Genomic DNA, 13,521 nt, shown 5'->3' with positions numbered 1-13,521 from the left:
AATTTACAATATGATTCAACTTAGAAAACCCACTAGACTCGTCAATCTACTTCTTGCAATTTTCAAGACCCTATGAAATGTGCTTTACTCATACCTGATCCCAATCTTCTAGAATTGTCTATTTTATGTGGATTAACAAGAACATCTTTTTCTTGAACTATTTCTGTGTTTCTGGTCAAACCTCCCTTAATTCTTCAACAACCCCTAAAAATGTGTTTTGGATTATGAGATCTTGATGTTGTTTCCAAATATGTGGTTGTTCGAACTCGAAAATCAATGGATTAATCAAAGGCTTGAATATGTTCTTGAATCTTTGATAGATGTTATGTAGAAGGAATACAATGAACAATCACCCGAAAATTTGTGTTAGGGATTGAGAATATATAGTACAAGACATTTAGGTAGTATGGGCAGGTTAAAACTCTTGAAAAATATGAACTAGGGTTTTTGAGCATAACACCGTTACTCGAGTGCCAAGCTAATGATAGGCGAGCAGCGAGTATATCGCTCGAGCGAGAGCTCAATGAGAGAAGGGCAACAGTGTTTCAATTTTTTTCACTCGAGCATCAGATGGGTAATAGGCTAGTATAAATCTGGCGGCTCTTTCCTTTTTGTCCAAACTCCAATTCCAAGTAACCTGTTTCATCTATATAACATTGCAACTTACTTCTTGACTTTTACAACGTTTTACATTAGTTCTTTTTGTCTAAAGAACTGCCAATACAATAAAATCTAATAAGAAGAAATCTCAGGGTTCCTTCGAAGATACCCTCTCTGAATATTTGTATTGAACAATTCTTGATTCGATTTCTAGTATCAGAGCCTAATCTACTTTGTATATGCTCAATTGGTGAGTAGCATTTACAAGAACGTGAATATTTGGGATCCATTAATAGGTGAAAATTCTTGTATTAAATCTTTAATTTTTTGCAAGTTTTGTTTAGGAATTCGGGGTTAAAAAACGTTGATGTGGGACTAACATTATGCAAGCTCTATTGAATTAGAGATGGTGGGAAGCAAATAGTATTGATCATTATCATTATCATTATCATTATCATTATCATTATCATTATCATTATCATGTTAGAGGAAGAAACAATCTCTAGAAATCCACCATGCAAGCTGAATGCTTTAAGAGACGTGAGTTTGTATAAGTCCTATTGAGTCAAGGCTTTAGTTTTTCAATAGTTATTAATCCAAGACAATTTAGATTGATGGAGATATTCCCTTTTGGGGGAAGTGCTCTACTAATGAAGGCAAATTACTCAACACGGTCATTTAAGGGACAAGAGTAGTTTCATCCGGTTAGATAAGTACTTGAAATACAATTAATGATCCAATGCCATCTCAAATTAGGAGTGAGGAAGCCTCCTCAGGAAACAACTCCAGACTATCACATAAATCAATTAGTAGTCTTCCAAGACTTGAGTAATTTCAAACAGACCCATGTAATTTGGTAACATTCAAAATCACCCAATAGTTGATATGAAGTTCTTTAATTGAGAGATTAACAATTATGTAACATCACTATTTTCAAGGATGGACAATTTTCAATATACAATAATATACATGAAGATATGCTATTGGGAACATCTCCCAAGTTGCACAATTCTTTATAAGGAGATGATCAATTGTAGGAAGAACGCCAATTTTTGCAATGGACGAAAGTCGAGGACATCAATTAACCTCGAATGTTAGTAGTTTTACTAGGCTTTGCACAATATTATCATTTGCCCACAGAGTCAGTAGGTCCTTACAATCATCAATTTTCAAAATTTTCAAGTTGCATGAATGCATTGATAATTGAAGTCATACCAGTTATATTCTTCAATTTTAAATTGGTTAGGGTGGTTAAATTGTGCATACCATTTAACACCTCTTCACTATACCCTTCTATCAGAAGTAACAATTTTGGAAGCTTTATAAATTTGCGACGTTCTTTTATGCACAATTTATACATCTTCGGGAATTTAATTTCCCCATCCACTTCAAGTGTTAATCCAAGCCATTCCTCCAATCCTGGCATGTCCTAAAAAATCAGAGCCTCCAGTGATTTGGATGGTAAATCTACACAACACATATTTCCATAAAATTCCTCTATAATTACTTTTAATTGATTCATGCTCAAGTCTCTACACAAGGGTAAATACTCTAGTGCTGGTAAAGACGTGCACTTTTTACAATATCAGAGCTATTTCTTCAAAATTAGGCTTCGTCGATTATCCTAACAAATAAGTTTAATTACACATCATTTAAGCAATAAACAAATTGACTATTCATTGGGTTAAATAGATTTCCTTGAAAATCATGCCAAAACACCAGAATCACCAGCCCGAGACCACCCACAAAGTTTGGTGCCGCTAACTTGAACCAGTGATGCTTCAACTTGCGCCACCACCTTACACCGGTAGCCGCTTGTACTCGTCTCTGCAGTCCAACTCTAGTTTCGCATAACATTTTATCTACAACTCTGATTTGCAACCCATCTTTTTGCGTTAGACTCCATATTGGATATCTTTCCCATAATATATTATATGCCAAATGGAAATCCTTGTATCTTCCCATGGTACCCTTTAAATTGTCCCCCTTTCGGTGTATAACACTCATTTTTGCTCCATTATTCGCCAACGTGCTTTCGAAGCTCGGGACCACCCCTAAGACATAAAAACATGATAAAAATCAACAGGTACTCGAACAATATAGATAAGTTATGTACACTTATCAACAACATTGGCTTCAACTGACAATAAATGTTCCTGGAATTACTCGAAGAAAAATTTGTCACTAGATGATGGTTCGCCATGCTGCCCTCTCTTTCTAACTCGTGTAATAATAGAAACAATGTTTATGTCAAATATGATGTAAACAGCAAGCCATGAAATCCAGCTGATGTAGACCGCTAAATAGGATCCAAATTAGCCAACTGGAGCTCACAATGAAAGATATACAAAGCGCGATATAGATTATTGAGTTGTAAGTTGGGCCATTCATGAAACCCAGTACAATGGAGTACAAGATCTCAAATCATTCTGTAGACCAACATTCATATTTATTGATCAGCATGAATAACACGAAAACACAATGTTACTAGTTTGTTTGATATATAGTATTAGATATGAAGGGACAAGAATATCATCCAAGACTACTCAATTTGCCTTATCAAACATGTCATACAAGTTTAGATAGGAAAGGGATGCAATTCACCTGCCTTGAACATTTGAAGAAGCAAGAAACAAATCCATACAGACAGTAGCACCAGAATTCTCTTGATGTTAAGGTTGTCCCTCTTAATTTGCTGAAAAGAATAAGAATAAGGTTTCCACATTTATAAATAGAAGATAGAAAATAGTAAAGTAAGGTAGACATGGTTTACCGAAGCCGTTTTCTCCTCTTTCAGGAACAATGGTTCATACTCCACATCAATTAGAACTAATATAGAAAAAGAGAGGGTCAATTCTTTTTGCCAATTCTAAACTCACACACAAAAAATAAAATAAATCTCGCTGTATGAAAAATAGCATAAGTTTCTTATGTACTTACTTTCCAATTCGAGTTAATAAACGTTTGTTGCCCCTCTGCCATGGCTTTCTGCAATTACAGGATCTAAAGAGAAGAAACAAACAATAATTTGCAGCATGTTTGAGGAACATATAGTGGGCCATAAATTTGAGGAACTAACCTTCAAAATATTCTCTACTTTCCACATCTGAGTTGCCCTAAAAAGGGACCTTGAAGAAGTTCCTATGGCCATATAAACATAGTAGTTTAGATTAAAAATATTTCATTCTCAGTCATTCAAGAAACCGCAAATTCGAGTAGTAACGCTGTATACCAACGAACAGAATAATGTTTAAGACAATGATGAGCTAAGAGCCTCCAATTAATCTGTGAACCTCAGACTTGTTTGGCAATGAAGGACCAGACACTAATCAGTTGTTCATAAGAGGTTTAGAATTCTCTCTTTTGCTTCTCTTTTCAGCAGAAACAACATGTTTTTGCATCCAGATGAGCAAGGAGCTTCTGATGATGAAAAGACTGCACAAAAATCAAGAAACAATAATAAGTATTGCAAATAAACTTATCAACTAATAAATCTCAAAGAGATAGTGCATAAATTGTATGTTTTTCCCATCCATTTCCTTCTTAATATGTGTTTCCTACTAAAGAGAGAAAAATAATAATGATTGCTTTCTGTAACAAAGTAATTTTAGGTGATTGAACATTGTATTCAAGTATATAGATATCTTTGTTCTAGTCTAGCCTCCTTAAAACTATAGGTGCCACATCTTTGAAGAAAAAATATCTGTCTGCATCACATGCCCTGAAGGTATGTAGATAAAATAAATAAATTTCCGCACCTCTCTAACAGCTTAAAGTTTGAAATAAGATATTTCAAAAATTTCTATCAAATTTAGTCCGAGGTTTTGATGTAAAAAGGAGCGACGGATTATAACCAGACCACTATTTGAGTAAGAAAACTGATGATCTATCAAACTTATACTATTATGATTCTGCAGAAGAGAAAGATAAAGCAAGGAACAATAAAAATGGGAAATTACATATGCAGTAACTTGGAAGACGAATTAAAATGAACAAGAAGGAAAATAACAGAATTCAGTAGGAACATAACTGGAAAACAGAGTTTGAGCAGAATTATATGACAACATAGGGAAAAGGAAATTGATTGAGTAAAACATTTATGCATGATTATAGCTAGCTAAGTAGGCTATGTCACAGTCATTCGTTTAGCTAAGCAAATAATGAATAATTGAACTTGACACGCTTGGAGTTGGAGTTCTACATAAAAGTTTCAAAACAATTTTGAAATGTTTCTCATTAAAAACATATCAAATTTATTATCCAATAAATTGGAAATAAAACAATGTGTCACGTATAATTATCAATTACTATGCATCATTATATGATAAGTATGCATTTTCCTGAAAAAATTAACAATTAATTTGCTAAAGAAACTGCAGTTACTACACTAACCGTGTGATATAATTTCTTCGGGAAAGTCGAAATTGTGTTGTTTGTTTCAGCAAATTGTATTTGTTACTTGAGGGTTTCATGAACATTGATCTGGATCATGGACAGAAATGTAATCAATTTGAATGTCGGGAATGTCAGCGATGATTGGCCAGTAGTCTCCTTTGTTCTTCAAACACCGTTTTTTAAGAAGCAGGCACTCATAAATACGAAGACTCCAAAGCCTGTCAAGCTGGTCTTCCATAGGCAACGCCCCAAGTTTTTGACAGCGGTCGATTGATAAATGCCGAAGTGATGTGAGGTTTTGGAAGCCCTTTGATAGACTTTCTAGATTGGGCAAGTCAGACAAGTACAATGCCCTTATAGATGGAGGAAGCAAATGGTTGTTATCATTATCATTGTCGTCATCAGAGAAGGAAACCAGCTCTTGATAGCAACAACGCAATTTGATATTTTCAAGAGAGGTGATTTTGTGTAAGCCCCACTCCCCCAGGGGTTTTAGATTCCCACAATTATAGAATGAAAGAACCGTCATATTTGGAGGAAATTTCCTTTGGGGAAAGGGCTCTACTACTAAAGGACAACGCGATACTGACAGCTCTTCAAGGGATGAAATTAGTTCCATCCGATCAGGTAAGGACTTCAATTGTTGACAATCATCTATGTGAAGAATTTTTAAATTGGGAGTGGGCAAGCCTCCAGGGGGAAACGACTCCAAATCATCACATGCAAATATATATAACTGTTGGAGACTTGTGTAATTGTGAACTGATCCCAGTAAATTTGTCAAATTAAAATTCACCCGCTTTCCGACCAAAAGAAATTTAAGTGAGGTGTTGCAATCTTGTAGCTTCATCATGGTCTTCAATGAGGAACAATTCATGATTTCTAATTTTACTAGACAAGACATGCTATTGGGAACGAACTCTAGAGATTCACATTGCCATATGTGAAGGTCTCTAAGAACTGGAAGAGCATCAATGTCTCTAAGGGTCAAGAGCTTAGGACACCTGTCAACAGACAACCGTCGTAGGTTGACTAGGCTTTGAGCAACACGATCACTTGGCCATAGAGTCTCAAGGTCATTACATTCACGAACTTCCAAATTTTCAAGTGCAAAAGGAAACTGCATAAATGCTTTTGAAACTGAAGTCAATCTAAAAATTTTCCCCAAATTTAATTTGGTTAAAGATTTCAGATTGTACATATGACTTAGCACCACCTCATTACACTCATATGCTAGTAGTTCACGAAGAGATGGCAATGAGAGAATTGGTAACTTGACCAATTTTGGACATTGTCGTATGCACAATTCAGAGAGCTGAGGAAATCTGACAATACCTTCTACTTCATGTGTTAATCCAAGCCATTCCTCCCAATTTGGCATGTCCTCAAAAGTCAGCCTCTCTAGCGCTGGAAAAGGGTCTTTATCTCCATAAAATTCAGCTCCTATCACTTTTACTTGATCCATCCCTCCAATGCTCAATTCACAAAGGGATGGCAGTGAGGGAATCGGGAACCTGACCAATTTGGGACATCGTCGTATGCACAATTTAGAGAGCAGAGGAAATCTGACAATACATTCTACTTCATGTGTTAATCCAAGCCATTCCTCCCAATCTGGCATGTCTTCAATAGTCAGCCTCTCTAGCGCCGGAAAAGGGCCTTTATCTCCATAAAATTCAGCTCCTATCACTTTTACTCGATCCATCCCTCCAATGCTCAATTCACAAAGGGATGGCAGTGAGGGAATCGGTAACTTGACCAATTTGGGACATCGTCGTATGCATAATTTAGAGAGCTGAGGAAATCTGACAATACCTTCTACTTCATGTGTTAATCCAAGCCATTCCTCCCAATCTAGCATGTCCTCAAAAGTCAGCCTCTCTAGCGCTGGAAAAGGGCCTTTATTTCCATAAAATTCAGCTCCTATCACTTTTACTCGATTCATCCCACTAATGCTCAATTCTCTTAAGGAAGGTAGTTGCCCTAACGACGGTAAAGTCGTGCAATTTCCACAACAACTTAAGCTTATCTCTTTCAAATTTCTGAACGATAAATCTCCAATCCAATTAGAGAATTTTGAACCTCCATAAAAATCAATTTCAAGACTTTCTAAGTTATAATGAGGCTTTAAAGCATTAAACACGTCGAGTTCCAGAATTTCATTTCGGGAATCACCAAACTCGTTACTCCATGCCAACCTTACTTTTTTAAGGCTTGGATTATACGTTAGGCTCGCATCAATTGCTTCCTGAACATTTACCACATTTTGCAATTCCTCAATAGAAATTTGACCTTGTAGAAGTGATAGATTCCCCAAGTCATTTAACCTCATCCCACTGCTTTTACTCACAATCATCTTGGGTAATGTCTGCAAACTTTTTAGTTGTGCGATTCCTTGAGGCATCTCAATTAATTTTCCAGTACTATCAATGTCCAGATAGAAAAGATTAATTAGATTTTCCATGCTGGCAGGTAATTTTGTAAGTCTCTGGCATTCTCTCAGAATCAACACTTGTAAATTGATAAGATTGGTCACAGATTCAGGCAAGCACTTCAATAAAGTTCTAGTTAGGTCTAGGTACCGTAAATGTTTTAAATCACCAACAGAATTTGGCAACTCATATATAAAATAACCATTTAACGATAGCACTCTTAAGCAGTGCAATTTCGGCAATATGTCATGCAAAACTCTTTGGGGAAAGAATTTTTTGGGATATTTGTTCTGAATGGGTAGGGGCAAAAATGTTCTTAAGCTTCGACCTTCCTTCACAAAATTAAATCTTTGGTACAATTCATATTCATGGCGAATGAATGACAAATGACGGAGATTTTCAGAAATGTTGCTGGGAAGATTTTCCTGCGACTCATCGTCCATCCTCAAACATTTGTCACCAGCAACAAATTTAGCTAGATCATTAAGGAGGTCATGCATCACATAGTAAGAAGCATCGGCACTTGACTTTTGGAAGAATGACCTCAGGAAGAGTTCCTCAAAATATTTACTGCCTACTTGTGTTGGCATTTCTCTTTGTGACACTTGTAAAAAACCTTCTGCTATCCAAAGGTACACTAGCCTGGATTTGTCAAACTCGTAGTCTCTAGGAAACAGAGCACAGTAAGCAAAGCATCTTTTCAGCTCTGGACGCAGATATTGGTAACTCAGTTTTAAAGAAGGAAGAATTTTACTTTTGTCTTCTGCTATCCAAATCTCACTATTCAATACATCCTCCCATTCATTAGGACTAACCATTGTTCGTAGAAGCCCTCCAAGTGCCTTCACTGCCAGTGGCAAGTTTTCACATCTTTTCACGACGGCCCTACCAATATCTCTTAGATCTGGACGTGCATCAAAAGTTTTGGCTTCAAGTGCATGTTGAGCCAACAATGATAAAGCATCAGTACCCGACAGCACATTCAAATCATAGGCTGGTCTATGAGTCATGTTTTGCACCACCGAATGCTGACGAGTTGTAACGATGATTTTGCTTCCAGGTTTGCTAGCCAGGAATGGACGCTTTAGGATGTCCCAATCTTCAAAATTTTCGTTCCAAACATCATCTAAAACTAATAGAAATTTCTTGTTTGACAGATTTTGCTTTAGTTTCACCTGAAGTGTGTTAAAATCATCGTCGTCGTACCTTCTAGGGGAAACCTGATTAAGAATGGTTTTTGTAACCATTAAAGCATCAAATTGATCGGAAACGCAAGCCCACGCCTTCAGATCAAACTCATCCTTTACTCTGTCATCATTGTACACAAGTTGTGCAAGAGTTGTTTTGCCGACACCTCCCATGCCCACTATTGGAATCACAGATATTGGATGATTACTTGATTCTCCCCCCAACAACATATTGAGTATATTCTCTTTGTCCTTTTCCCTGCCATATACTTCAGATTCTTCAACAACTGAAGTCAGATCCAACCTTTTTGTTGTTTTGTAAGGCATTTCGCTCACATTCTTGACCAATTCGAGGGTACTAAGCTCTTTCATTAGAGTTTCCAATCGACAACTAATCACTTTCAGCTCGGAAGCCATCCTGTGATCGGACATAAAATCATGGAAAGAGAAATTAGTACAACAAGAGGGAATAAGCTTCCGTACCATACTAGTGCTTGGCCTGTTGGCTTGATGAATTTTCCTTATTTTGTGCAGGGAAGCTTTAGTGTTCAACTCATCCACTAGGTCCTCCAGATCATAAGCCAAATTCTCCAGATTGTGCAGCCACTCCTTCACAGTTATCTCCGCCGTTTGCTTGTTTTCAGCATCAGTAAGCACTGCTCTCATCATCAACAATTTTCTACGCCATTCTTTCAGCTGGGCATCGATTCCTACTCCACGCAGAAATTTCATTAGCTCGCCAGAGGCCAACTTGTCAATCAATACAGTAATTAGTGCGCCAATAAAAACTTCTCCAATAGCCATTTTTGTTATCTTTTTTTTCTCAAGAAAGGAAACAATAGATGAAAGAGTGAATGAAAGAGAGTTTAACTTCTTGAATAGAAATGAAACGAAATTTTCAAGTTGTGGTGGTCGTTTCACAAACAGAGAAAGCTATCTACAAGTGTTGATAATAGTGGGGTCACTTATCAATTCACACGGAGACAATAATTGATCGGAGAAAAAGCACAAGTGTTGGTTTCTGTGCTGCTTCCTCTATCATTTTCTTGCTTCTTTTGTTTGTTTCTGGAAAAAAAAAGTAAATAAATAAAACTTTAGATATAAGTTGTGATCAATCCAGCCTTCAGCCAAAATTTAAGGGATAATTGCCAAAAAAATCTCAAATCTTTGAAACATTAGCATACTTTTTTCAAATTTTTAATTTGCTACAGTCAAGATTATCAAGTTTATAAACCGCAATAAACTAAAAAATAAATAAAATTTACATTACTAAATCAATGTGTTGTATACATTACATCTATGTTCAAATATACCGAAGACATAGCACAAATTTATTCTTGACACATACAGCAGTTTCATTCTGAAAAATCAAATGGAAAGAATCGAACGCTTGCAATATGGCATTGGAAGCTGGGACAGTGAACAAAAAATCTAACCAAAATATATAGAAAATGCAAGGCGAAAAATTAGACTAACAATATGTGGATTCCCCCCTCGCCCCCCTTTTTCCCTCAAAACGGCCGATTAATTAATACCAAATCCATGAAATTCTATGATGACAAGAATAGGTAATTTACAACCTAAACATATGGATGTGCGCATAATGTGCCGTATAAAATTATGCCCGTAGAAAATAAGTTGTTTACAATTTACAATAAATTGCAAAATTGAATATATAGAATATTAAAGCATAGATGGAAAGTTACTCTTTTACCCTTTTTAAATATTAAAAATGTTGTCAAAATTAAATTTTTGATCAACTAATGGAATTGTAGATAGAAACTATCCAAAAAGGCTTTAACTGCAACGTTTTGAAAGGTTAGGGGTGACGATTAGAACAAATCAAAGGTTTGAAAAAAATCTGCTGGTGCTTCAAAAATTTAGAACTTTTGCTACAATTATCCTAAAATTTAATTGAATCACTCAACTTTTTACATGGACGATAAAGGCAATAAGGGTAGGCAAGGTAAGGGTTTGCGAGAGAGAGTAATATTTAAATATTTTATATTACTTTAGTATTTTTGTTTGATAAAGCTTTGATAAAATTTGTCAACTTTTTAACCAATCAAATTTTAATTTAAAAAAAAAAAAAAAAAATATATATATATATATTCCATGCTATCCATATATATATATAAGCCCTAGGCAGGTCAGGGAGCCCCAAGGACAGTTTATGACTCTCCTGTTTTCTTTATTTTCAATTTGAAATTAACCCCTATCCAATTTAACTAAAAATTAAAATTTTGATATATTTTTAACTTAACCAAATAGGAGCGAAGCATTTCGCCATTTTTAAATATGGTGTAGAAGATAAATTTTAATTTGGACATTGGATAAAAAATGCAAATTTCGAAAAAATCAAAACAAACCATTGGTCCGAGTCAAGACCTAACATGGCTGAATTGAAATCTAAAGAGTAAATCACGTCAACAATTATGATTCTTTAGACCTGATGAAATAATAACGAGTGTAATTTCACCCAATTTCCAGGGTTTATAGGGTCCCGAATTCGACAAACATTTGAACATGCTCATAACAAAAGTTGGAAAAACAATTGGAAATGGTCCCCCAACTTGTTTAATTTCATTAATAAAAAGCTGAGTTCAATTTATTTAAACAAGTCATATATAATATATATATTGCAACCCTCCAAAAAATTAATAGTCTAAATACAAATATTCGTTTGAATATAATTTTTACTCGACCATCGATAATATCCGATTAAGAAGTTAATAGATCAATCCACAAATAAATTAGTCAATTGACGTCAATTTTACTAAACTAAATGAACTAGAAAAAAAAATCATATTGGGTTAAAATCCAAAGATCGAAATGTAAGGTGCATTTGTATTGTTGGGAAAATGTAAATCCAACAAAACTGAAAAGAGAAATATAAAAGCCTGTTTGGGAGTGATTTTGAGAATTGATTTTTTGACCGTTAAAAGAAAAGTGGGGTTCACCTGTGAATGAAGAAGTCAAATGTAACTGCTGAAATAGTGAAATAACGGTAAAAATTTTGGGAAAAAAATCACTCACAAACAGGCTCTAAGAACATATGTATCATCATTCTTTTTCTTCTTCTCTTCAATTTTCGAACAATATCCAAATAATAGTAAAATACTATGATTTTTCATGATATTTGTTATTTCAAATAATTAGTACTCAACGTGTCAATTTTGTTGTGCTTGTTGAGTTCAACTATGTCTCATAATTTTCTACTCTATGTGCTGGCTAGCTTTCAATAATGGATGCATTAATTTTTCCATCTACTCTTTATTAAGGTTACTTATACTTTCCAATTCCAGTTGGCTAAAAACAAAAATGAAGAAGAATTTGGTCTGACATTAATAGGCTTAATTTCGTTTGGTACATTTTCTCTACTTTTTCTCTTCAACTTAAATTGATAATGTATTCAAAAGACAAATGTTTTTTTCTCATTCTCTAACTGCTATTTTCCTTTGCCCTCTTGTAAAACGATTAAAAGGTGAGCATGTTTACTAAATTTAAAGTAAATTTTCGAAGTTTGTTAATAAAAAGTAGTTTTTAAAGTTATGTTCGATGAGGGGAAAAAAAAAAGGAGTTTAAAATTAACTTTTCATTTCTTTTTAAAGCTTGTAGAACTTGTTCTTTAGAATATGGCATAAAGATAAAAGCATTCTGTAAAAAGTATGTAAAGAAGACAATTTCTTCATTAGAAATATGTAAAGAAAATAATTATGATTAAAAAATTAAATTAGTCATATGATTGCATGAAGTCATGCCATGGATTAAGGAGAAAATTTAATATAAATTTTAATTAATTTTTTGTGGACATAATGGTATTCTACTAGACTCAACAATATAATTTAAATGTAAAATTAAATCTATGCACTCAACATTAGAGTACCTCTTGTACATAAGTAGTATGTAAATCAATAAATAAAAAATAATAATGTTTTTCTTTTTCAATAATGTTAGTGCTACTAAATTGTAAGTTGTTACCCATATCATGTTCCCACACTCTTTCTTCACAATTTCCTACTTTCTCACACAGAAATTGGCGCTCTGTTTGCTGTATAAATACAAAGCAGAAGCACTAATACTCTTTATCTTAGATCCTTCCAGCTTCTTTACAAAACGGGTTGGAAGATTTCTTTTCTGCTTTCTCTCTGCATTTTCTACATAGTCTCTGCTCTTGCACCTGCCCCTTTTGAAGGTAAATGCTAAAAAATCTTCCATTTTAATTGAGAGTTCTTAAATAAAGCTAGATCTTTGTTTGTCTCTCTCTTTCCTTTGGCACTACTTGAAATGTATAATGATTTGTCCTGTTTCTCTGCTGTATCGATTGTTATGGGGTTTTGTTTTGCATCATTTGCACATATCAATTCTTTATAGTTGCTATAAATTTTTGGGCCTTCTCAACAAAGAGTGGTGAGGGTTCGAGTCCTGGGAGTCTGGGACATGATTTTGGGGAAAAATGTACTTCCTGTGGAGTAAGTGAGTTCAAGTGAGTTCGCGCGCGTGTGTGTCTGAGATTGTGTTTTTAACAGTTCGGGCACAGATCCTTCTGTTTGCACCAATGGGATGTTGAAAAAGTGTTTCGTTTTGCTGCTGCTATGTTTTCTTAGGTCTACTTCCAAATGGAAACTTTGAAGAGAAACCAAAGCCTACTGACATAAAGAAAACAGTGCTCGAAGGGAAGTATGCACTGCCCAAGTGGGAAATCAATGGCTTAGTTGAGTACATCTCCAGTAGGCCACAGCCTGGTGGAATGTACTTTGCAGTAGCCCATGGCGTTCATGCTGTGAGACTTGGAAACGAGGCCTCAATTTCCCAAACAATCCCTGTCAAAAATGGCTCGATATATGCACTCACATTTGGTGCATCAAGAACTTTGCCCAAGACGAGGTCTTGAGTGTGTCAGTACC

General features: G+C 35.1%; 1 protein-coding gene across 1 annotated transcript; it reads right to left on the bottom strand.

Moving 5' to 3' along the window:
* Positions 1-2,081: 2,081 nt before the first annotated feature.
* LOC111385276 (putative disease resistance RPP13-like protein 1) lies at positions 2,082-9,557 on the bottom strand. The gene is made up of 7 exons (XM_023009658.1): positions 4,993-9,557; positions 3,833-4,035; positions 3,680-3,741; positions 3,541-3,603; positions 3,374-3,429; positions 3,205-3,295; positions 2,082-2,654 (listed from the first exon to the last, which is right to left on the bottom strand). The coding sequence occupies exon 1, from the start codon at positions 9,416-9,418 to the stop codon at positions 5,069-5,071; it is 4,350 nt and encodes a 1,449-aa protein (XP_022865426.1). The 5' UTR covers positions 9,419-9,557; the 3' UTR covers positions 2,082-2,654; positions 3,205-3,295; positions 3,374-3,429; positions 3,541-3,603; positions 3,680-3,741; positions 3,833-4,035; positions 4,993-5,068.
* Between the last annotated feature and the right edge of the window lie 3,964 nt (positions 9,558-13,521).

Source organism: Olea europaea, chromosome 3 (assembly GCF_002742605.1).
Source record: "Olea europaea var. sylvestris chromosome 3, O_europaea_v1, whole genome shotgun sequence".
Classification (NCBI taxonomy): domain Eukaryota; kingdom Viridiplantae; phylum Streptophyta; class Magnoliopsida; order Lamiales; family Oleaceae; genus Olea; species Olea europaea.
Note: the sequence above shows the minus strand (reverse complement) of the source record. Positions and strands in the feature narration are given on the sequence as shown.